General features: G+C 41.1%; 1 protein-coding gene across 1 annotated transcript in view; it reads left to right on the plus strand.

The window, feature by feature from the left end:
• Window positions 1–16,981, plus strand: part of LOC126424526 (protein Dr1) — a 28,248-nt gene extending 11,267 nt beyond the window's left edge. Inside the window, exons 3-4 of the mRNA XM_050087260.1 lie at window positions 13,992–14,155; window positions 16,148–16,981. Coding sequence (XP_049943217.1) covers window positions 13,992–14,155; window positions 16,148–16,264 — 281 coding nt within the window. The 3' untranslated portion in view covers window positions 16,265–16,981. The remainder of the gene's footprint in view (window positions 1–13,991; window positions 14,156–16,147) is intronic.
• Window positions 16,982–24,105: the final 7,124 nt, after the last annotated feature.

Below are 24,105 nucleotides of genomic sequence, written 5' to 3' on the forward strand. Positions count from 1 at the left end.
AAAAACACTCAGGGAGCTCTGATATTTACAGTATGTCCTATACTTACTTATGGTATGTCCTGTACCATTTTAAAAACCATAGTCTGCGAGATTGCTCAACCACTGTCAGTAATAATAAATAAACGCCTACATGCCAGGGAATTTTCAGGTTTCTTGAAAGGAGCACACACAATACTAGTTAATAAAAAAGGTAATCTACATGAAGTGTCAAGATACAGGCCTATATTTATAGTACCAATGCTAGCTATGGTGAAGGAGTCCATAATGAAAGATCAGCTGTTAACTTATTTTGAAAGAAATAACATTTTTCGGAAGCGCAAGTCAACAACAACATCAGTATTTGACTTAGTTAGATATATGTCAGGGTTTTGAAGACAAGGGGTCTATAACACTGGTGCTCTGTGACCTTAGTAAGGCATTTGATTGGATCCCATGTAAGGCCCTGCTCAGGAAGCTGAAATCATATGGTATTGGGGAAGCTGTTCTACAAACTCCCTTCCTAAATAACAGACAACAGATTGTATCAGTGTAAGAAGCCGAATCAGGTGAAAAGAAGTTAAAACATGGTGTGCCATAGGGATCGGTAATAGGCCCTGTTCTTAATTTTCGTTAATGACGTAGGCTCCAAGGGGCACACCTTGCAGTTTGCACATGACACAACTTTGTTCTCAAGAGGGGAAAATGTACTTCAAACCGTTCATTAAGTAGAAGTCCTATTTGGTGAAGCCAAGGTCAGGTTCGTCATGAACAAAATGAAAATTAATGAAGACAAAACACAGAGGATTATATGCATCCTAAGTGTTACTGGAGCACTGGGTCACATAGCAGCTGTTAAGCTTCTGGGTTTTTTCATTGATACGAAGTTAACCTGGCAACAGCACACTAAACATGTATGTTCCAAACTCTAACAAGTCCCATACCTCTTGAGGAAACTAAAAAGTGTTATACCACACCAGTAGCTATTAACAGTATACTGTGCAATGTTCCACAGTCACATCAGCTACAGGCTGTTACTGTGGGACCATTCTGCAGGCTGTAAGAGTGTGGGTTTTTTAAAAAGCTATGAGGATCATTACCTCGAGCAAAAAGACTGACCATTGCAAATCAGTTTTTTCCGCATTAAGAGTTCTGGCTGTTTTTGAGCCAATATATTTTCAACTGCCTTGTTCACACAAAGACAGATCATAAAACCTACAGAAATAGAAATGAAGTTTATCTACACAGCACTCACTATAAAGACAGTATAGATGGACCAAGATGATGTTTAACTAAGATGCAAAACAAATTGCTAATGTGAAAGTATGCTTTCCCGGCGTATACAGCTGGCGAAGAGTTCTCGGGCTTACAGCTGGGTGGCGGTGTCTTCAAACTGCGACGTTTCGACGAGTGACATACTCATCATCTTCTGGCGAAGTGCCGAGACTTTGCGGATGCCGGCCCCTTTATACCTGCGGTGTGCCCCCCACCACCTGGCCGCGGCAGGCTGGGTCCAGAGGAGCCGGCGGGCGGGGTGGAGGGGGAAGCGGGTGCGCCGTTCGTTTCTCCGTCAGAGCATTCTGATCGCGTCTCGTGAGCTGGATGGTTCTTGGTGCATTCCTGGCGTATTGCGGCTAATGCTGGATTCCAGGCCGTGCTCAGTTGATAGCCTTCATCTCTGTTCATAAGATTCTTGTGGACCCATATTTCCATCGATTCTTTACTGACGCTGTCCTAATAGCTCCCGGCTCGGCACAGCACCCTGGTGTTTTCGAAATCAATTGGGATAGTGTCATTAAAGAATCAATAGAAATACGGGTCCACGAGAATCTTGTGAACAGGGACGAAGGCTATCAACTGAGCACGGCCTGGAATCCAGCATTAGCCGCAATACGCCAGGAACGCACCAAGAACCGTCCAGCTCACGAGACGCGATCAGAATGTTCTGACGGAGACACGAACGGCGCACCCGCTTCCCCCTCCATCCCGCCCGCCGGCTCCGCTGGACCCAGCCTGCCGCGGCCAGGTGGTGGGGGGCACACCGCAGGTATAAAGGGGCCGGCATCCGCAAAGTCTCGGCACTTCGCCAGAAGATGATGAGTATGTCACTCGTCGAAACGTCGCAGTTGGAAGACCCCGCCACCCAGCTGGAAGCCCGAGAACTCTTCGCCAACAAATTGCTAATGGTGTCCCTAAAGTTATGTAATGCTCTACCTAAGGATAATCAGCCATTTCCAATCAAACAATTTAGGAGTAAAATTTTGTGCACACTAAAAGAACAATCTTTGTACAATATAGACACATGCTTGTCTGGTGATAGAACAGTGTCTACCTGAACTGCAACTTGGTGCCAATGAGAACTGCTGCAATTCTGCTGCTTTACTACATGATTGTGTTATTATTGTAATGTATATTGTGATCTAGTCCTTAAATATGTTCTATAGTACGCATTTTAGTATCGTAGGTGAAATTCCATTTTTTATTAATTTCAATGTGGTTATGTCATTGTAAAATTCACTCAGCCTGTCCAGCCATGACAAATAACTGCTAATAAACCTAAAACATTTAAGCAGTGGAAAGAGAGTGAAAGTGTTAATTAGTGCTAGAAGTGGCCAAATGATGAAATATGTTAAATATGGTTCAACAGAGGTGTCATGGCTATTAAAACAATCATAAAACTGAGCATACAAAGTAGGGACAGTTTGGAAATAGTTGTGATTGCTCGTGATATCTTTAGTTGAAATGTAATTACTCCCATCAGCCACCGGACTGAGTAGAGCTTGGCAGCGGTGAGAGATGTGGCACAAATTGTTCACTTTTACCCATTTACAGGTTCAAATACGCTGTGTAGAGCACCTGGTGCCAAGAAATGTAACAATGCAATGTTTGTAAACACTACTTGATGGCCAACATCATGCGAGCATCGTTTTACAACAGTTTTTCCTCCATGAATATTTTCAATAAATTGTTGATGCAAAATCGGGTGCGAATTAACATTGTGGACATAGCATATTTGTTGGGAGCAATAAAGAAAATCTTGTAAACGGCAGGAAAACATTAATTAAGGGGATTGTAAAAGTGGAGTTATACAGCATTTTGCTTTAGTGTTTAAGAGAGATTCTGGGGGGGGGGTTGCGAAAACTATATTGTATTTAAAGTTTAATCTAAACTGTCTGTGAAGACAGTGCAAAACCTGTATTGTGCTGTCATTCTGTGGCTATAATGACCTACTCTTCCTTTATAATCTTCCCTAACTTCACTCACTGAGGTTCCTATCACGTTTTGAAAACTAGAATGGTATTGTGTATTTTTATGTGTGTGGAGCAATCCGTACCAAGTGATCCAGCACTGGTTGCTTGACTATCTCAGAAAAATTGATATTTGCTGGGTGCATTCCTCATACTCAGTAGACACAATAATATTTTTTAAAAAAATTTAGAAACGGCAGACATTTTTGTTTTAAGCTGCTAGGGTGCTTTAGCATTTACAAGCATTTTTTAAATTACTTGGTAATGGTTGCCCCAGACCTTACAAACAAGAAGTATTTTGTTCAGTGCACATTGAACAACATATGAAAACCATTACCACCTAGTTCATTAATATTTTTTATTGGGTAAAAGTTACTGGTCACAAATTAAAAAAAACTGTTTTTGAACAGTGTTTTTACAAATAAAGAGTAAATTCTTAACCTAAATATTTTTTGTGCTATTACACTACATAGTATAATTACTTGCTATAACACAGTTATAGAGTATCAGTGGTGAGAAGCTTACTCTTAAAAAAAAAAGATACCCTGTTTTTTTAAAAAAGAATTTTTTAAATTTTTTATTCTTTGGCCTGCAATATCTTCATTAGGGTACCAGATAAAAATCTGAAAATTACACACTTAATAGACCTTTGATTTCAAACTTCAGTATAAATTTAAATTTTTAGATTCAATAGGAAGTTACGAAAAAATTACCTATATGAGTAACAAATACATTTCTTAATGTATACAATATGTTATCAAAAGTATCAGGACTCCTGGCTGAAAATGATGTACAAGTTCATGACACCCTCCATCGATAATGCTGGAATTCAGTATGGTGTTGGCTCACCCTTAGCTTTGATTACAGCTACCACTCTCACAGGCACACATTCAATCTGGTGCTGGAAGATTCCTTGGGGAATGGCAGCCCATTCTTCAATGAGTGCTGCACTGAGGAGTGGTATTGATGTCGGTCGGTGAGGTCTGGCATGAAGTCGGCGTTCAGAAACATCCCAAAGGTGTTCTGTAGGATTCAGGTCAGGAATCTGTGCAGACCAGTCCATTACAGGGATGTTATTACCATGTAACCACTCCGCCCCAGGCCGTGCATTATGAACAGGTGCTTGATCATGTTGAAAGATGCAATCACCATCTCCGAATTGCTCTTCAACAGTGGGAAGCAAGAAGGTGCTTAAATCATTAATGTAGGCCTGTGCTGTGATAGTGCCACGCAAAACAAGGGGTGCGAGCCCCCTCCATGAAACCCATGACCACATTGTAATACCACCGCCCCATATTTTACTGTTGGCACTACACACACTGGCAGATGATGTTCACCGGGCATTCACCATACCTGCACTCTGCCATCGGATCGCCACATTGTGCACCATGATGTGTATGTGTGATCATTTTTGTAATAGAACACAAATGGATAAACTGTGGCCTGTTTGTTTACCAAGTGGTGCCCTTGTACTTCATCTTGAACAACAAAGGAATAGTTTTTCAGAAAATTCAGCAAGACCTAAGCATTCATCAACTGCCAAGATTCGTTTATTTATTTATTTATTTATTTTTTTATCTTTCAGAAATTTACCATGACCTTTGGCAATAAAATGATAAAGTTCAGGTTTTCGAGGTTAGCTACCAACACTTTAAAAAAACTCTTCTTGTGATTTTGTAATTGTCACCACTTCCATTATTCTTGTGTCATCCGATGTTTGTATTCTGTATCATTAGGCATTGAATCATTGTCTTCTCATTCTTCCAACATGTTGAGTACAGCTTGTTTGCCTAAACTGTCTTGACATTTTCCAATAATCATACAATTGTAATTGTCAGTATTGAAAACCAGACTTTCCAAAAGGTGTTTATAGTCAACTCTAAGATTGGCCCCATCTGTCAACAACTTCGCATCCTGGTGATACAAACAAATGCAAACATTATGGATGCCAGACGCCCCTGCCACAATACACCATTTTGGTCTCAACTTGCAACATTTTCATGTTCAAATTTTAATGCCAGGATTTTCTTTTTTGAATTCAGTAAATAGTTCATTTAAATTACGAAGTATTAACCTTTTTTGTCTCTGAACTTTAGTACCATTTTCTTTCACAGAAACAGTCTTCTTTGGCAGACATCAAACAGCTGTTGTTGTTATCTTCATAAAACCTAATAACTTTTTCAATTTACTAACTGCCTTGTTAATTGAACCAAACGTTCTGGCACATTAAATTCATCATTAACTTTTGCTTGACTCCAAGAATTTGGCAGTAAACTGATAATCTTAACATTAAATTCTTTGTTTCAGATACAGCACTTAGTTTTTAGCTTGTCTATCAAACCATCATACTTGATCAGAGAATTATTAGAACTTCAATCTGGTCTAGTGCAACTTTTGTTTTGAAATGAAACTTCCAAATTCTTTGTGAGAGTAGTTACCACTTTCTCAGTTTTTGCATTCAGTGTAAAAAGTCTTTTTTTTCTTCTCATTTTACTAGAAAGATAGGATTTCACAAGCTAAATCCACTTTTTTATAGTTTCTTTATCTGGATTATCATGATCCCTTTCTTTGTTAATGTCAAATATCTTAGAATAATGATGAAATGTTATTCCTCTCAGACCTTTTGTCATAGGCTTCTTATGTTTCTTAAGAGCCCAAGCAAGACTGGCCAAACAGGTGATAAATTTTCTTTAAGTACTTAATTTTATGATACTTGCAAGTTGAGTTAACCTCTCTGAGCGAACTCATAAGTAAAAATAAATAAAAAATAAGTAAAACTTTCTTCGCTGTAATCTTCAGTTAAAGCAATGTCTTTGGGAAACAGTCCATACACATTTATGCCAAGTTTGATTAATAAGAGCACCAATAGAACACTGAGACTCAGTTGTTAAACTGCACACTTAAAGAGCTCATTGTTAACTGAGTCAGAGTGAACAGATTGGTGGAAGGGGGAGGACAACACAAGACTTGTACAGGCTTGTCTGTGAGCCTATACAGACTCGCAGGTGCTGTCTGCTAGCCTGCTGAAACTTTCTACAGAGGATTGTTTCAACAAATAAGCACTTGATACTTTAATTTCATGGTTTTTTTCACATGTTTAAATTATAATTGATATACTTTATTCCATTAGGCCAGATATTCCAGATTTAAAGAAGTGTGTTTTTACTTGTATTTGTAAATTTATTTTTTATTATTTTTTTATAACTTCCAATTGGATCTCAGTTGAAATTTATGCTGCAATTTGATATCATAAAGGTCTATTAAGTGTGTAATTTTCAGATTTTTATCTGGTCCTCTTTCAAAGATGTTGGAAGACAAGGAATGAATTTTTTTGTGTGTATACAATTTGTATGAACTGATGTATACCTTATATTTTACATATTGAGTTCCCCTTTTCTGCATTATGTATATCCCCTTACATACTTTTGGCAGCTATGGCCATAATATTTTGGTATCAAACAGCAGTATTTACCAATAGGCTTGACGCAAAAGTGCCAGAATACAAATCGAGAAGTTTGGGATTTGCTCCTTGGTTGGTTTTAGGATTTTTTTTCTGACATTCCCACATCTTCCATTTGTGGCAGTGCTCTGTGTTTGTGCAAAATCCTGAGTTAAACTACATTTCCCCTTATAACTGATTGCGTAATCTGCTGCAGAAGTAATGAAGGCAGGGGAATACTACCTCAAACAGGACCATGACTGGCAAAATACATTGGTGTTCACTCCAACTTTTGGATTGGGGTCATCTTTACTGCCCAAACCCAAATAGTTTACTTCAATTTCAGGCAAATTAATCCTCAGTAACAGTAGCAAGCCACATCTACATAAATCATATATTTCACAACTCACTGTACTGCGCATGGTGGAAAGTACATCATGTCAGTATTACTGATTTTTCTGTCTTGTTGCATTTGCAAACTGAATGAGAGGAAAATTATTGTCAATATTCCTCTGTACATGCCCCAACTTCTCTTATTCTCATCATCCCTACACAAGAGACACGGTGGTGGCAGCATATGCTTGCACAGTCTCCTTCAAATATTGGTTCTCTAAATTTACCTCGCACTGTTTTGTGGAAGTTGCTTATCTTTCTTCCACAGTTGCTCATTTAAATTTGCTGAGCATTTATTTTGAACTTCCATGCAGACTATGCAAGTCTGGTACAGTCCTTGTTTCTTTGAATTTGCTTGATGTCTGTTGTCATGCCTACTTGATAAGGACTCCCAAACACAGGATCAAAACTCTAGAACTAGCTGCTCTTGTGTCTTGTAGGACATTCCCTTTACAGATGCAGTACACTTTTCCAAAACCATTTTGTCAAAATTTGTTTCCCATTTGCCATCCCAATAGTGATTTTACGTGGTCTTCTCATTTCACGTTGCTTCTTAGCATTACCCCTAAATACTTATACAATGTGACCTGCTCAAGATTTTCACCACTAATACTGTATGGTTCTTTTTCTTTGTTTTGGGCATTATCTTGCATACCCTGAGATGACAGAAGTCAGGAGATAGGTACACAGATGGCAGTAGTATCGCGTACACGAGGTATAAAAGGGCAGTGTATTGACAGAGCTGTCATTTGTACTCAGATGATTCATGTGAAAAAGTGTCAATCATGATTATGGCCCCATGATAGGAATTAACAGACGTTGGATGCAGAATGGTTGTTGGAGCTAGCACATTTCAGAAATTGTTTGGGAATTAAATATTCTCAGATCAACAGCATCAGAAGTATGCCAAGAATACCAAATTTCTGGTGTTATGTCTCACTGTGGACAATGCAGTGGCCAATGGCCTTTATTTAACAATTAAAAGGAGTAGCATTTTTGTTGATTGTCAGTGCTGACAGACAATCAACACAGTGTGAAGTAACTGCATAAAGAAGTGGTGGGTGGTACTACTAACGTATCCATTAGGACAGTACAGTGAAATTTGACATTAATGGACTACAGCAGCAGACAACTGATGCAAGTGCCTTTGCTAGCAGCATGACATCACTTGCAGTGCCTTTCCTGGTCTCGTGACCTTATTGGTTGTACCCTAGATGACTGGAAAACCACAGCCAGGTCGAATGAGCCCTAATTTCAGTCGGTAAGAGCTGACGGTAGGGTTAGTGTAGCACAGACCCCACTAAGCTACGGACCCAAATTGTCAACAAGGCACTGTGCAACGTTGTGGCGGTGGTTCCATAGTGGTGTGGGCTGTGTTTACATGGAATGGACTGGGTCTTCTGGTCCAGCTGAAACACTCATTGACTGGAAAAGGTTTGGCTACTTGGGGACCAGTTGCACCATTCGTGTACTTCATGTTCCCAAACAACAACGGAATTCTTATGGACGACAAATGGATGACAGCATACCATGTCACTGAGCCACAGTTTGCATTCTGGACAATTTGAGTGAATGATTTGGCCATCCAGATTGCCCAACATGAAACCCATCAGACATTTATAGGACAGAATCAAGCAGTCAGTTTGTGCACAAACTCCTGCACTGGCAACACTTTCACAATTATGGTCAGCTATAAAGGCAGCACGGCTCAATATTTCTGCAGGGGACTTCCCACGACTTGAGTCCTTGTCATGTCAAGTTACGCCACACTCGGCAAAAGGAAGTCCGACACAATATTAGGAGATATGTGACTTTTGTCACATCAGTGTAGAACTATATTTAAAGACAGCTGTATGGAGTGCTTTACATTCTTTCACCAAATGGAAATTTTATCATCCAATGATAACACTTTCTGTACACAATTGCACTGTCAGCGAATGATCTTTTTGTGATTATATGAAACTACAATTGTCCGGTCATAACTGTGGTTCTTTGATTGGTCTGGGAGATTGAACATATGCAATATTAGTTCACTTTATTACATGAATGAATAAAAAGAGTTACTTAACTTGATACAATCTCTTGCCACTGGAGTGCTTGATAATTTACAACTGTCATCGACTATTCATGCATCGCTTGATGCACTAGTTAACAAACTGATCTTGAAGTACAGAGTTCAAAATTTACAAAAGTACATGTCTATCTGAGACTTCAGTAACTCTTTAGTTCTACTTGATGATGTTGACTACTTCAGCTGAGGTCATGAATTGGGCAAAGTGCTTCCATGCTTGACTCTTTACTAACATCAATGTGAAAGTGCTGCTGTGCTGTGAGAGGGGCCTGTTGTCTGTGGCCTCCACCCTTCGTTATTGCAGATTGCAGTGACTCATCACTAATGTGCTGACCATGGTGTGGCATCGCGATCCTTGGGTGATATCACAGAATCGGATGCTGCTGCGGATTCTATCTGATAAATTGTTTATGTATAGTGAGTATGTTAGAGGCCTTATTACTCTGTCTGAGTGAAACAATACGGGATTGTGTGTCAACTTTGATGCAATCACTTGTGTTTATTTAATTCCCCAAGCTAATTTCAATTATATACTGCTGTCTTTAGAGGGTTTATTTCTTCTGAAATGTGAAAATCAACATCATTAATTAAATCTTTAAAAGAAGATGTGGTTACTGTTTTATCCTAGTTTACTTTACATTTCTTGCATATTTTTATGTTGTTTTTCAGCATACAGCTTGTCTGCAAAGATATGAGTGGCTGTCAGTAACAAATGTGTTACTGTGAACTTAAAAAGGTCTATGGAAAATGGTGCCACCCAATATAACGTACTGGATTCCTTCAAATATTCCTCGAGCCAATTGCATATTTGCAAAGATACTCTGTATCTTCAAATCTCTGTCAGCTGCCAACAATGTCTTTCACTGAAATTGAAGCTGAGGCTGTGAAACTTGCTTAACCTGTTTTGTCCAGTGTCAGGAGGAGGCAAACACAAACTTGTAGGAGTTATTCATCATTTGGCAGTTCAAACATATGGCTAATGGTGGAAAATGGCAGCCAGGGACAGGAAAGGACACCAGGTGCACTCAGTGTGTATGCTTGGGGGCCTCATTCAACATGTTAAAGAGGCTATTCCAGCAGCCCTTGAGGGAACAGGATGCAGTCAACTGCATATTGTAGTACACGTTGACCCAAATGATGTCCATCATCTGGGCTCTGAGGTCATTCTTGGATCATTCCAGCAACTGGCAGAGAAAGTTGAGAATACCAGCCTTCCACATGGAGTTTCAATGAAGTTCACAGTTTGCATCATTGTCCCCAGAACTGATTGTGGCTCTTTGGTTCTGAAGGACTCAGAGACTTCAAATGTTCTGTGACAAGCTAGACTCGACCTCCTGGACTTGCACTATAGGGTTGAGAACTGTTGAGTCCCCCTAAATGGGTCAGTTGTGCACTACACATCAGAGGCTGCTACTCAGGTAGTTGACTGTGCGTAGGCACAGCCGACTTCCTTCCCCGTCCTTCCCTAATCCAACGAGACCAATGACCCCGCTGTTTGGTCTCTTCCCCCAAACAACCCAACCCTTGACTGTGCGTGGGGTACACACAACGTTTTTTTAGATTAGGTGACTATCCATCCAATCCACATAATGATAGCTGTAGCAAACCCGTAAGTATCAGTGTAAAATCGAAAGAAATCCCTTTCAAAGATGGAACTATTAAAACAATAATGGTGTTGCCATAGCATTCACAACAAAATGTCAGAGTTTGAAGTGTTCGTCAGAAGCAGTGAAGCTCACATAATACTAGGTACAGAAACCTGGTTGAAACCTCAAATTGATAGTAGTGAGATTTTTGAGGAAAACATAAATGTATAGCGAAAGGATAGCCAAATGGGAACTGGAGGTGACACATTTGTTTCAGTAGACAAGAAACTCAGATCCATCGTGGTAGAAATTGAAGTTGTGTGAGATTGTTTGGGCAAGACTTCGTATCAAGGGTGAGCACAAAATGAGTGATACTGTAATCATCAGTGGAGACTTTAATCGTCCAACAATTAACTGGGAAAATTACAGTTTAGTTAGAGGTGAGTGTGATAAGACACCCTTCGAAACTTTACCAAATACCATCTCTGAAAAGTACCTAGTACAGATAGTTTAGGAACCCCACTCATGGTGGAAATGTATTGGATCTAATGGCAGCAAATAGACCTGACCTCTTTCAGGATGTCCACATCCAAACTGGTAGCTCTATGAGGAACTCGAAACTTTCAGCAAAAGGCAGGAGCATGTAGGGGAACTCTGGCTCAGATTTAAAAGAATAGTTGACCACACACTGCATAGATATGTATCCAGTAGAACATTTCATAATGGGAGGAAACCTCCATGGTATACAGTCACTGTAAAAAATCTTATAAACAAACAGAGATTATTGCTTAATAGGTGTAAAACAAAGTGTAGGGCTATAGCTAGAGAAATCCTGAATGAAAAGCATTTGGCTGTCAAGAGAGCAATGTGTGATGCCTTCAATGTCTACCATAGCAGAATATTGTCAAGTTATGTTTCACAGAACCCAAAGAAACTCTGGTCGCATGTGAAGGCTGTTAGTGGCACCAAAGTTAGTGTACAGTCCCAAGTGTATGAGACGGGAATGGAGGGTAGCAAAGCAAAAGCTGAAATTGGTAACTCCATTTTTAAGTGTTTCTTCAGGAGACTTGCCCCAATTTAATCCTTGTACCACTGAAAAGATGAATAACATAAGTATTAGCATCAGTGGTGTTGAGAAACAGCTGAAATCGTTAAAATTGAACAAAACTCTAGGGCCATATGGAATCTGTCAGGTTCTATACAGAATTTCCGGATGAGTTAGCCCTTCTTGTAGCTATAATCTATTGTTGATTCCTCAAACAAAAGCCTGTGCCCAGTTATTGGAAAAAGGCAGAGGTCACACCACCCTTCAAGAAGGGTAGAAGAAGTGACCCACAAAACTGCTGTCCAAGATCCTTGACATTGATTTGTTGTAGATTCTTAGAACATATTCTGAGCTCAAACATAACGAGTTATCTTGAACAGAACTACCTGCTCAATGCCAATCAAAAACATTGATCATGTGAAACCCAACTTGCACTTTCTTCACATCACATACTGAAAGCTTTGGATCAAGGCACTCAGGTAGGTACAATATTTCTTGAGTTCTGAAAAGCATTTGACTCAGTACCACATCTTCACTTATTGTGAGTATGATCATATGGAGTCTCAACTGTAATTTGTGACTGGATTGAGGACTTTTTGGCAGAGAGGATGCAGCATGTTATCTTGGATGGAGAGTCATCGTCACATCTAGAAGTAACTGTGGGTGTGCCCGAGGGAAGTGTGTTGGAACCCTTGCTGTTCATGTTGTACATTAATGATCTTCCAGAGAATATTAACAATAAAATCAGGCTTTCTGCAGATGGTGCAGTTATTCATAATTAAGTAATAACTGAAAGAAGCTGCATAAGTATTTAGTCAGATCTTGATAAAATTTCAAAGTGGTGCAAAGATTGGCAACTTCCTTTGGATGTTCAGAAATGCAAAATGTGCACTTCACAAGATGAAAAAACAATGTGACTGTAATATCACTGAGTCACTGCTGGAATTGACCAACTCGTACAAATACTTGGGTGTGACATTTTGTAGGGATATGAAATGAAATGATCACATAGATTTAGTTGTGGGTAAAGCAAGTGGTAGACTTCAGTTTATTGGTAGAATGCAATCAATCTGGAAAGAAGACTAGAGACTGCTTGCAAATCACTCGTGCAACCGGTTCTAGAATTCTACTCAAGTGAGGGGGACCCATACCAGATAGTGTTGTAACCGCTACCGTTCCGGTCACGGGGTGGCTGAGAAAACGTGGCGGGACCAAACGGAGAGCGGCCTGCGAACAAACGAATGGAAAGGACGGACACAAAACAACGATGGAGAGAGACCTTACGACAACAACACGCAAGAAGCAATGGAGTGACAGAGACAACCAAACGAATCCAAGACGTCGACTAGTAATGAAAGCAGAGAACGATAAACGCGCTGTCAGTTGTCGAGATGATGTGTGAAGACTGACGCAGCGATTAGACACGCTGGCTGAGCGAGAGGCAGGCGCTTAAATACTCTATCGGGGCTGCCGCTATTGGCCGCTGGAACCACTTGTTCCACTGTGGCGCCCTCACACTAAATGCGGGCCAGGATGCGCGGGCCACCACAGCTTACGGCGCAATGGTGCAGAGACCTCTAGGGGTCTTCGATGTCCATGACGTCTGGCGGGGACTCAACTTCTGCAGCGCGCGGTTCCAGGTCTAGGACTACAGGGTTTTGGACGTATATAGAGAAGAGCAGCATGTATAGTCACAGATTTGTTTAATCCATGGGAGAGTGCACAGAGATACTGGAGGAACTGCAGACTCGTGAAGACAGATGTAGACGTGAACTATCCTGAGAAAGTCTATTAACAAAGTTTCAAGAACCAGCTTTAAATAATGATTCTAGGAATAGAGTACAACCCCCCGCATATCGATCACATAGGGATTGTGAAGATAATATTAGAATAATTACTGCACACACACAGAGGCAGTCAGTCAGTCATTCTTCCCACACTCCATACAAGAATGTAGAAGCAGTACAGCATTGGACGTCTTTTGGAAATGAGGAAAATGGAATCTAGCTTTGTGCCTGCCGTTAATGTTTGATTTATTGTTAGACTTAAACTTCAGAAAGGGTGAAATCAACAAATTTCTATATGCAATTTATCTTCTTCTGCAACACCCTTCTACTTCTCATGGTAACCAAATAGTGGAGAAAAACGCCTATAGAAATATTGGACAATTTAGTTGGTGAGTACAAAGCTTGCCATACGTGACTTCATAGTTTTGCACTTCGACCATTTTCAGCACTGGATCGACTGGGGTTTGGCGACTACAGGGCAGAAGCGGAGGAGGTTCTGAAAGACTGCAAGGCTGTTGCAGCTAAGAGGCGGCGTCAGAGCACACGCCTGGAGCACCTCGGCATACCGGAGGAGGAACTGTTGCGGCAACAGCAGGAACTTTTTGCAAAGGTAAGAAAATATCTGAACATTTCATTAGTAAATTTTCAGTCTCTTAAAGAAGCTGATACTGTCTTGGGCTTCAAACAATATGTACTTCTTCAGTCCGAAGACTGCTTTAATAGCACTGTAAGTATCACTCGTCAGTGCATACCATACTTTAGAACCAAACCCAAGCAGGAACCTACTTTGTCAGTTGACTAGATACAGCCACTTTTCAGTTCAGAGTAGTTCCCAGTATTCAGAACTTGAAAAGTGATGTTTTTGTCAGCAGCCACCACTGCTTTCTGCAAGTGTTGTTAAATTTATAGATAGTGAGAAGGAGAGAGGACTGACAGTTCTGACAGTTAAGGTGATGGACTGTCCAAAGAAAAATATTAATTTTGAATAAGTCAGTAGTGGCATGATAGTGAGCAGGGTGGGATTAAACTATGCACCCTGGAGGAGGAGGAGGAAGATGAACAGAAAGAACAAAAGTGTAGTTAGTGAAAAGCCTATTGACACTGTTGATAAGTGTTATTGAGCAGCAAATTTCTGCTATGTTATGAGCAGTATAAAGAAATACCAATTTGTAAAAATTTCACAGTGGCTACAGTGCACTGATGGTGTCAAAGGCCCTTGCACTGCATGCTGATGTTGGTAATTTGTCGATGTTGGTCATGGCCAATCTGGTGATAGTATATGATACCCAGTGAGAATTACGTTTTTTTTTAAAGAAGATGGGAATTGATTATATTCGTTTTCGATATGGAGAGCTCCAGAATAACTTTCAGTGATGTGGTTATTATAAGTTCTAAGATTGGCTACTAATTTTCATATTTCTTTGGTGACTCATAAAAGATAGATCTCCTGACACAATGGTTAGTAGCAAAGCCTGAGAATTAGACTGGAATGTGGCAACAAATGTGAGTGGAAGGAGAATAGGTGAGCTGAAACTTATCTCTAGCGTAAGCCAAGGTTTGAATGTGCTAATTTGCTTGCAAGTTGGCAAAGCTTATGAATCTCAATCTCCATACAAAAATAAGATTGCTGTAATAGATTGACATGTAGTATAGTCAGAGATGCACATTCGTGTTTTTCTATATTATTTTTGATTTTGATGTAAATTCCAAAAATTTGGTTAAACTCTAACTAGATAGAACAAAAGACCAGTTAACTTTACTTATGAGCCATAGGAAATTATGACTGAGCATTCTGTCTGTCTCCCGACAACTGACTCAAGAGTTTTTATATTCATCGTCTATTGCTCAACAAGTGAGTTGTTGCCAACATCAGCCATGAACACCAGAAGTGCACTTTTACCCTTTACAGGTTTTGTCACATGCAACTGGGCTTCAACACTAGCAGACTCTGCAAACTAAATTCCATATACATAATTTTTTCTTAAAGTGTCACAATGAGTGAGTCGTCCTATTCAAAGGAGATGAGTGTAAAAAAAGGCGTTTCACATTAGACATGTATTTTTTTAAAAAGCATCAAATTTGTAGTGTCATTAGTTCATGTGAAATGTGCAATTGCGCACAACATACTCTGAGTAAATGTTGTCTCAGTAATAGTGTTTGAGGAGTATTGTCAAAGAAAGAGAGCTGCATCAGCATGCAGGCACATAGTGTGTAACTGTGCTCGGCTTGTAAGAATTAAGGAAAGGGGCAAGTGTGCTGGTCAGTATGGATTAGGCTTTTGGCAGTTTAATCATTGGTCTGGTTCCCACATCCTGCCTCAGATACATAATGTGCAGACACTTCGAACAACGATGTCACTTAGGTGCAATCAGGAGGACTGCACAGATTCCTCTCCGGGAGGCTGGCAGTAATTATAGAATGCCTTTGGGAATGGAGTACCCCTAATTACGTAAATTTGTGGGTGAGTGAATGAATAAATTTATGCTATTTGAAGCTGCCCAGTGTGTGTTCTAAGAGTCTGTTAACCCAAACAATAACCATTTTTGCAGAAAATGCTTAACTTTGTTTGGCTTTTAATAATAGTCTAACTTTCCTTTGACAGGCACGCGAAGAACAGGTAGCAGCCGAACAGGCACAATGGCAACATTTCCAAGCTGCTGTGCAATTGGCGACAATGCAACAGCAGCAACAGGATGATGATCTGGATGAGGACTACTGAGAGCACACCGTTGATACTATCTGTAACAGTTACCGGGCTGCCGGCTCGCATCGTTTGGAAGAAGTACAACCGTATCTAATGTAACTGGGAAGTGGAATGAATAGTATATCTCTGCAATTAACAATAAAAATGCTAAGCTTGACGAGCCTGTTATATATTAATTGTTTACGCCCTGCTGTAAATTGTAAAACTGGGCTTCTTGTGAATTTGTGTTTTGCAGTGTTTTTTGCTGTCCTTATACCTCAGCCTACACCATACTTCCAGTGAAGAGATTCCTGTCTTGCTCTGCATTTGTTTGCTAGAATGAGTAATTTTCCCTCTCTTTCTGTGCCTTAGTGCCAGCAAAAAGGATTTTACCTTTAAGTGCATACAACAAGCATTACTATTGTGGTGGTTAACTGCCACAGGTCACTGTACTGTTAATTAAAAAACAAAGATGAAAAACATTTCAAAGTACTGAGCCATTCCTCCATATATTACAAATTTTGTTATCTGATACTGCCTGGTATCAGTTCAAGAGCAGTGTCTATATTTCTTGCTTAAAGTTGTAATATGAGTGATTCCTATAATATTTTTTTGCTACAGTGACATATCATCACTGTATGCTTACAATTGCTCAAGATACAATTTTTCTATGTGCCACAGCTCTCAGGTTTATTGGTATATTTTTGATTACTGAATATGCTCATATGATGAATAAAGCTACAATGAAAGTAATATACAGCTCTTTTATTACTGTCCTTCCTTGTATAAGAGATAATAAGTGAGGGCTCTCATTTACATCTCAAAGTGCTATGATGTAACATTTTTGACACCACTTAGCTGACCAGATGTTTTTTCACCCCTTTTGTGTCGCACACTTTCAGGTCTCCAGAAAGAAATCACTTCCAAATTTATCACATAATAACAGGCACTCGAAATTTGAGACAATCAGATTAGTATATTGTAGGATTCAATTTTCTGGGTTGTCTGTTGTTACTGGTATACATAAATGACATTCCACTTGCACTGTCAGAAAATATAAATTTTGCCATTTTTGAGATAGAGGTTTAGGAATTAAAAATATCAGTCGTCTTACTAAAAAAAATCGGCTAATAAAGAATTTTAAAACAGTGAAAGGTGGTTCAAAATCAAATGGAGTATCCTTAAATTTTGTCTAAACTTAGTACCTCTCCCCAGAGTCCATCTCTCTGCTCACCCCTACCACTCGCCACATTCGTACCTTCTACCTTCTACGTGCTTCCTAAAGTCCATAAACCAAACTACCCAGGATGCCCCATTGTGGCCGGTTTCTGTGCCTCCATTGAGAGAATCTCTGCTATTGTACACCAACACCTGGAACCTACCTTCCTATATAAAAGAAGATAACCATTTCCTCCACCCCATAGTTCCTGTCACTTTACCACACACTGCCCTGCTTGTCACTAATGATGCCACCTCCCTTTACCCTAACATCCCTAATGCCTATGGCTTTACAGCTGTTGATCACTACCTTTCGCAAAGATCAAGGGTTTCCAAACCAACAACCTCCTTCCTAGTTGCCATGACCAACTATATCCTCGCCCACAATTACTTCTCCTTCGAAGGCATTACCAACAAAGAAATCTGGGGTACGGCTATGGCACCCGCAAGGCACCAACCTATTCCTGGGCGATCTAGAGGCGATCTAGAGGAACCCACCACCTTCCTACATGTTGGCCACCACCTCAAGCATAGGCTACATAAGTACCCCTGACTGCATCAAACCTACTAACCACATGCAATACCTCCACACCATACCAAAACTCCCTTCCGTACAGCTTAGCCACCTGTGCTTGTTACACCTGCAGTGATGAACGGTTCCTCTCGAAATGTACTGATCGTCTCACTAAAGCCTTCACAGACCATAATTATCCTCCCAACCTTGTACAAAAACAAATCTCCCGTGCCTTATCTTTCTAGTCCTCACAACCTCCAAAAGTCTCATCGTCCGGCCACAGAGGAGCATTCCCCACGTAACTCATTACTGCCCAGGGCTGTAGTAACTGAATTATACTCTCTGCCAGGGTTTCGACTACCTCTCATTGTCCCCTGAATGAGAAATGTTCTGCCCACTATCCCTCCCACGGTGGTATTCCGCCATCTACCGAACCTACACAATATACTCGTCTATCCTTACACAACCCCTGCTCCCAATCCCGTACCTCATGGCTCATACCCCTGTAATAGACCTAGATGCAAGATCTGTCTCGTACATCCTCCCACCACCACCTACTCCAGTCTGGTCACAAGCAGTACCTATCCCATCTAAGGCAGGACTACCTATGAAACCAGTCATGTGATCCACAAGCTAAGCTGCAACCACTGTGCTGCATTCTATGTGGGTATGACAACCACCAAGCTGTCTGCCCGCATGAATGGCCACTGACAAACTGTGGACAAGAAACAAGTGGATCACCCTGTAGTTGAGCACACTACCCAACATGACATTCTTCATTTCAATGACTGCTTCACAGCATGTGCCATAGGATCCTTCCCACCAACACCAGCTTTTCTGAACTGCACAGGTGGGAACACTCCCTGCAATATAGCCTCGTAACCCTTCTGGTCTCAACCTCGTCAGTCATTTTTCTTGCCCATCCCTGTTCCCATTCCAGCACTACACAGCAATCATCCAACCAATGCACCCAGTCTTTTTACTTCTCTCCTATTCCGCTAGTCTCCCCTCCCCACACACCTCTCCTCTTCCCCTGTCTAACCCCCGAACTGCACCTAGTCCCTACCCTTTCAGCACCTAGTCCTTGCGCGCTCCCCTACAGCACTTCCCTGTTCCCCACCCCTACATTGCTATTCCTCTTCCTCCCCGTCCCCGCCCCAGCCTCCTCCTTACCCCACACTGAGTTGCCACTCTATTTTCGACAATGACCTTGTTGGCTGAAAGCTTATGTTGTGACAGTCTTGTTGTTGTGCCTATCTGTAACTCAGCATCTCCACTATATGGGAGTGCCAAACATACTCACCTCTCTCTCTCTCTCTCTCTCTCTCTCTCTCTCTCTCTCCCCTCCCTCCCCCCCTCTCCCCCTCCCCCGAATATGTTGTGCCTGTTCTGTTAAATGGCAAAAGTCCAGAGAGAGCACAAGAGGTAATCCATGTATCTAATGTAGAGAATAAATACAATAATAATTGTTTACAAGAATAAAAGAGGAGAGCTCTGACTTAGTTTCCATGTAACAGATATTTTGAAATCTGAATGCTTTTTTAAAAAGGAAAAATTGCATATTGGAAGTATGTAATTGTACGTACATGTCTGAAAACAGAACAAATGACAAGGTGTAAACTTATTGTGCACTGCATCATGCTGTGCAAACTTTATTCCTGATACTCTCACTTTACATAGGTATTAGGAAAAATTGGTGTTACTTAGCAGATGCCTGCATAGTTTGTGAATAATGGTATCCTCAGACTTGAGGGAATGATATAGGGTTATCAAAAATTAAGTATTGAATGGTAGAGAAAAGTCATCATTTATTTGAGAAGACGATTGCTAACATCAGTCACCACATTTACCAAGTGCATCACAATTTTAGGGAAAACTGAAATGAGTCACAGTGTGGGATAATTGAAGCAAAAACCTACCATTAAGCGTGGATCCCCAAACAACCCATCTGGGATATACTTATGAAAGTGTGGGTACAAGCTGCTCCTGGTTTCAGTATGAACCACTGTCCTGTCTAGTGCAAATTATTTGAAATTTAAACTTTTCATTTATGTCCCCATCTAAATAGACTCAAATTTCATCATTGGCCAACCTTAACACAAAGAATAGTACAAGTTCAGCAAGTTAGAATATACTGTACACTTGTACGTGCTAATGTGCTGTGCGTGTCGTCCTCACATTTGGATGCAAAATGCACTTGTCTCTGCAGTGAGTTACGAATTCATTCAAACACCCCCGACTCTTCTCTGAAAGCTCAACTTGGCTGCAGAATTTGTTGCTCCAGTTCTTCAATTGTACCAGTGGCAGTACTGTACACTTTACTTGTGAGGTGACCCCAGACAGAAAAATCTGGAGGTTTGAGGTTAGGTGATCACTGAGGCTTGACCTACTCATCGTTGACTGTAGTGGCACATTAGATATGATCTTCCATCAGCAGCATGCTGTGTACATCTACATATATACTCTGCAAGCCACTGAATGGTGCATGACAGTTGCTCTCTTGCACCATCACCCATCATTTCCTTTCCCATTCCACTCACAAATGAAGTGAGCGAAAAACAACTGTCTGTACGAGGTACGAGTAACGGGAATTTTTTAATTTTGTGGGCTTTATACATCCAATTTTGAATGTTTTTTTTTTAGTGTTGGTACACATGTTCCTGATGTATGTTTTCATTTTCATCAGTTTTGAACATTTAGTTTTATATGTGAAATGTATTCACAGTTGCGAATATGAATTACCATTGAGTGTCTAATGGAAATATGACAATGAAAATTTGGGCCCGACTGGGACTCGAATGTGGATTTCCCACTTATTGTGCACCTTACTGTTTGGCTGCCTGAGCACGACTCACAATCAGACCCAAACATCTATATGTTGTCAACGGTGTGTCTACAACCTATAGTTGTACATCCACTATGTATAATCACATACAGGGGAGACATTTTACTTCAAAGTTGCTTGCCCGGTGTCAGCAGATAAATATAGTATTGCAGTGCCTGTGCTCTAGATTGTGATGCAATGCTCCTTCAGACATGTATTCTGACCATAGTTGGCGGTTGTGTGTGCATGGGGTGTGCTTCCTTGGTTGTATGTATCGTGTACATTTCTCTTTTGCTGGTAGCAATCTGTCTTTTCTGACACTGTTGGTATTCCTACCTGGGGTTTCTTATACAGGGTTATTACAAATGATTGAAGCGATTTCACAGCTCTACAATAACTTTATTATTTGAGATATTTTCACAATGCTTTGCGCACACATACAAAAACTCAAAAAGTTTTTTTAGGCATTCACAAATGTTCGATATGTGCCCCTTTAGTGATTTGGCAGACATAAAGCCGATAATCAAGCTCCTCCCACACTCGGTGCAGCATGTCCCCATCAATGAGTTCGAAAGCATCGTTGATGCGAGCTCGCAGTTCTGGCACGTTTCTTGGTAGAGGAAGTTTAAACACTGAATCTTCCACAGAACCCCACAGAAAGAAATCGCATGAGGTTAAGTCAGGAGAGCGTGGAGGCCATGACATGAATTGCTGATCATGATCTCCACCACGACCGATCCATCGGTTTTCCAATCTCCTGTTTAAGAAATGCCGAACATCATGATGGAAGTGCGGTGGAGCACCATCCTATTGAAAGATGAAGTCAGCGCTGTCGGTCTCCAGTTGTGGCATGAGCCAATTTTCCAGCCTGTCCAGATACACATGTCCTGTAACGTTTTTTTCGCAGAAGAAAAAGAGGCCGTAAACTTTAAACCGTGAGATTGAACAAAACATGTTAACTTTTGGTGAATTGCGAATTTGTTGCACGAATGCGTGAGGATTCTCTACCACCCAGATTTGCACATTGTGTCTGTTCACTTCACCATTAAGAAAAAATGTTGCTTCATCACTGAAAACAAGTTTCGCACTGAACGCATCCTCTTACATGAGCTGTTGCAACCGCGCCGAAAATTCAAAGCGTTTGATTTTGTCATTGGGTGTCAGGGCTTGTAGCAATTGTAAACGGTAAGGCTTCTGCTTTAGCCTTTTCTCTAAGATTTTCCAAACCGTCGGCTGTGGTACGTTTACTCCCTGCTTGTTTTATTCGTCGACTTCCGCAGGCTACGCGTGAAACTTGCCCGCACGCGTTCAACCGTTTCTTCGCTCACTGCAGGCCGACCCATTGATTTCCCCTTACTGAGGCATCCAGAAGCTTTAAACTGCGCATACCATCGCCGAATGGAGTTAGCAGTTGGTGGATCTTTGTTGAACTTCGTCCTGAAGTGTCGTTGCACTGTTATGACTGACTGATGTGAGTGCATTTCAAGCATGACGTACGCTTTCTCGGCTCCTGTCACCATTTTGTCTCACTGCGCTCTCGAGCGCTCTGGCGGTAGAAACTGAAGTGCAGCTTCAGCCAAACAAAACTTTATGAGTTTTTCTACGTATCTGTAGTGTGTCGTGACCATATGTCAATGAATGGAGCTACAGTGAATTTATAAAATCGCTTCAATAATTTGTAATAGCCATGTATTAACAAATCATTGCTAGAGGTGAAAGATGTGATAAGTAATTAAAAAATTCTTTGGACCAACTGAGGACCGGACTCTGAACCATTCTGGCTGACAAAAAAAGTAATGAATTGAGAAGACACAGTCGGACATCAATGTAACTTTGTACATGTACATCAGCAGGTATGTAAATGATAACTGCAATGCCCCGTAACAACTAGAATGATCACCTGACCGCTTTAGTGTCATTCATGTTTGGTGTTGTTATGAAGCATGGCAGGGTATATAAGGGACATAAACTGCATTGGATGTCGAGTGGTTACTGTGAAGGACATGGAGATGCGGTACACTCGTTTGACCCAGCATTATCAGCACTTGAGATAAGTCTGAAGGGCCATTACTGTGAATCTCTATTTGGCTGGCTGGTCAAATCATGCAATATCCAGACTTGTGGAGATGTGGATGTAAAAGTGGCCCGATGTCACACTGCACGGAAACATGAGAACAGGCGTACTCCTTGTCAAGGATCCAGACAACTGCATCTGATAACGAGGGACAATTGCCATATAGTGCACTGATTGCACTGTGAAGCATTCGCACCTCTGTCTGCCATATGAAAAAAAGTAATGGACTCCCTGCAACATTCTGTGTTGTCCTGCACAACTGGTCAGAAACTAGCAAGAGCCGGTCTAGGGAAGTATTATCTTATATGTAGGCTGTTGCTAACACAACACAAACGGACGCATTTGGAAAGGTGCCACGACCAGTGGAAACCAGCGGAAGGGTCCCATTCTTCCAATGTTTCGGAGAGGGATGGTGGTTTTACCCCTGGCGTCACGGTGTAGAAAGCCATCAAGTATCAGGTCGTGCCCGGTAGTGATCGAGGGAGTTCTGATGGCACAACGGTACCTCACGTACTTCCTGCAAACTTGCATGTTGCCTCTCGTGTGACAGTATCGTGGTGCCATTTAGCGACAGTACAATGCTCATTCACATATGGAATATGCTTCTGTGAACTGCCTGCGTGATGCTGAGGTATTCCTGTGGTCAGCATGATCCTCAGATCTGACCCTGATAGAACACGTGGGTGATCAACTCGGACGTCGGCTCCATCCCTGTGCCAGTATCCAGGATATCGAGGACTGGTTATGACTGTTGTGGGCTACCTTACTTCAGGAGAGGATATGATGGCTTTAACACACCTTTCCCAACCAAATATGTGCACACATCCAGGACTGGGTGCAACATCATACTGCTACAGGGTGACAATTATTCAACTATATGAAATAAAATCGTCATAACTTCTGAATGGTTTGCATTACGACATTCAAACTGCACAGCATGATGGGAATTAGCTTGCGCACGTGCCTTGTTGTTGTCAGCTGTTCGCATGTTAAAATGTCACAGTACAGCAGGCATGAGCCTATAGCACTTGTAGAGGCCTATTATGCACGCACCTAAAAGGCCAACTGCAGCTTAAAGAAAATTCAAGCTGAAGAAAGCTTGTTCAAGTGTGCTAACAATGAAGAATTTGATCACAAGTTTGAGAGAACGGGCAGTGTTCATGATGACTTGTGTTGGAGCATTTGTCAAAAAGGGGTGAAAACGCATGGAAACATCGAGAAGACAGGCCCTGTGTTTCAAACCAGTC

Source organism: Schistocerca serialis, chromosome 10, assembly GCF_023864345.2.
Source record: "Schistocerca serialis cubense isolate TAMUIC-IGC-003099 chromosome 10, iqSchSeri2.2, whole genome shotgun sequence".
In the NCBI taxonomy this organism is placed as follows: domain Eukaryota; kingdom Metazoa; phylum Arthropoda; class Insecta; order Orthoptera; family Acrididae; genus Schistocerca; species Schistocerca serialis.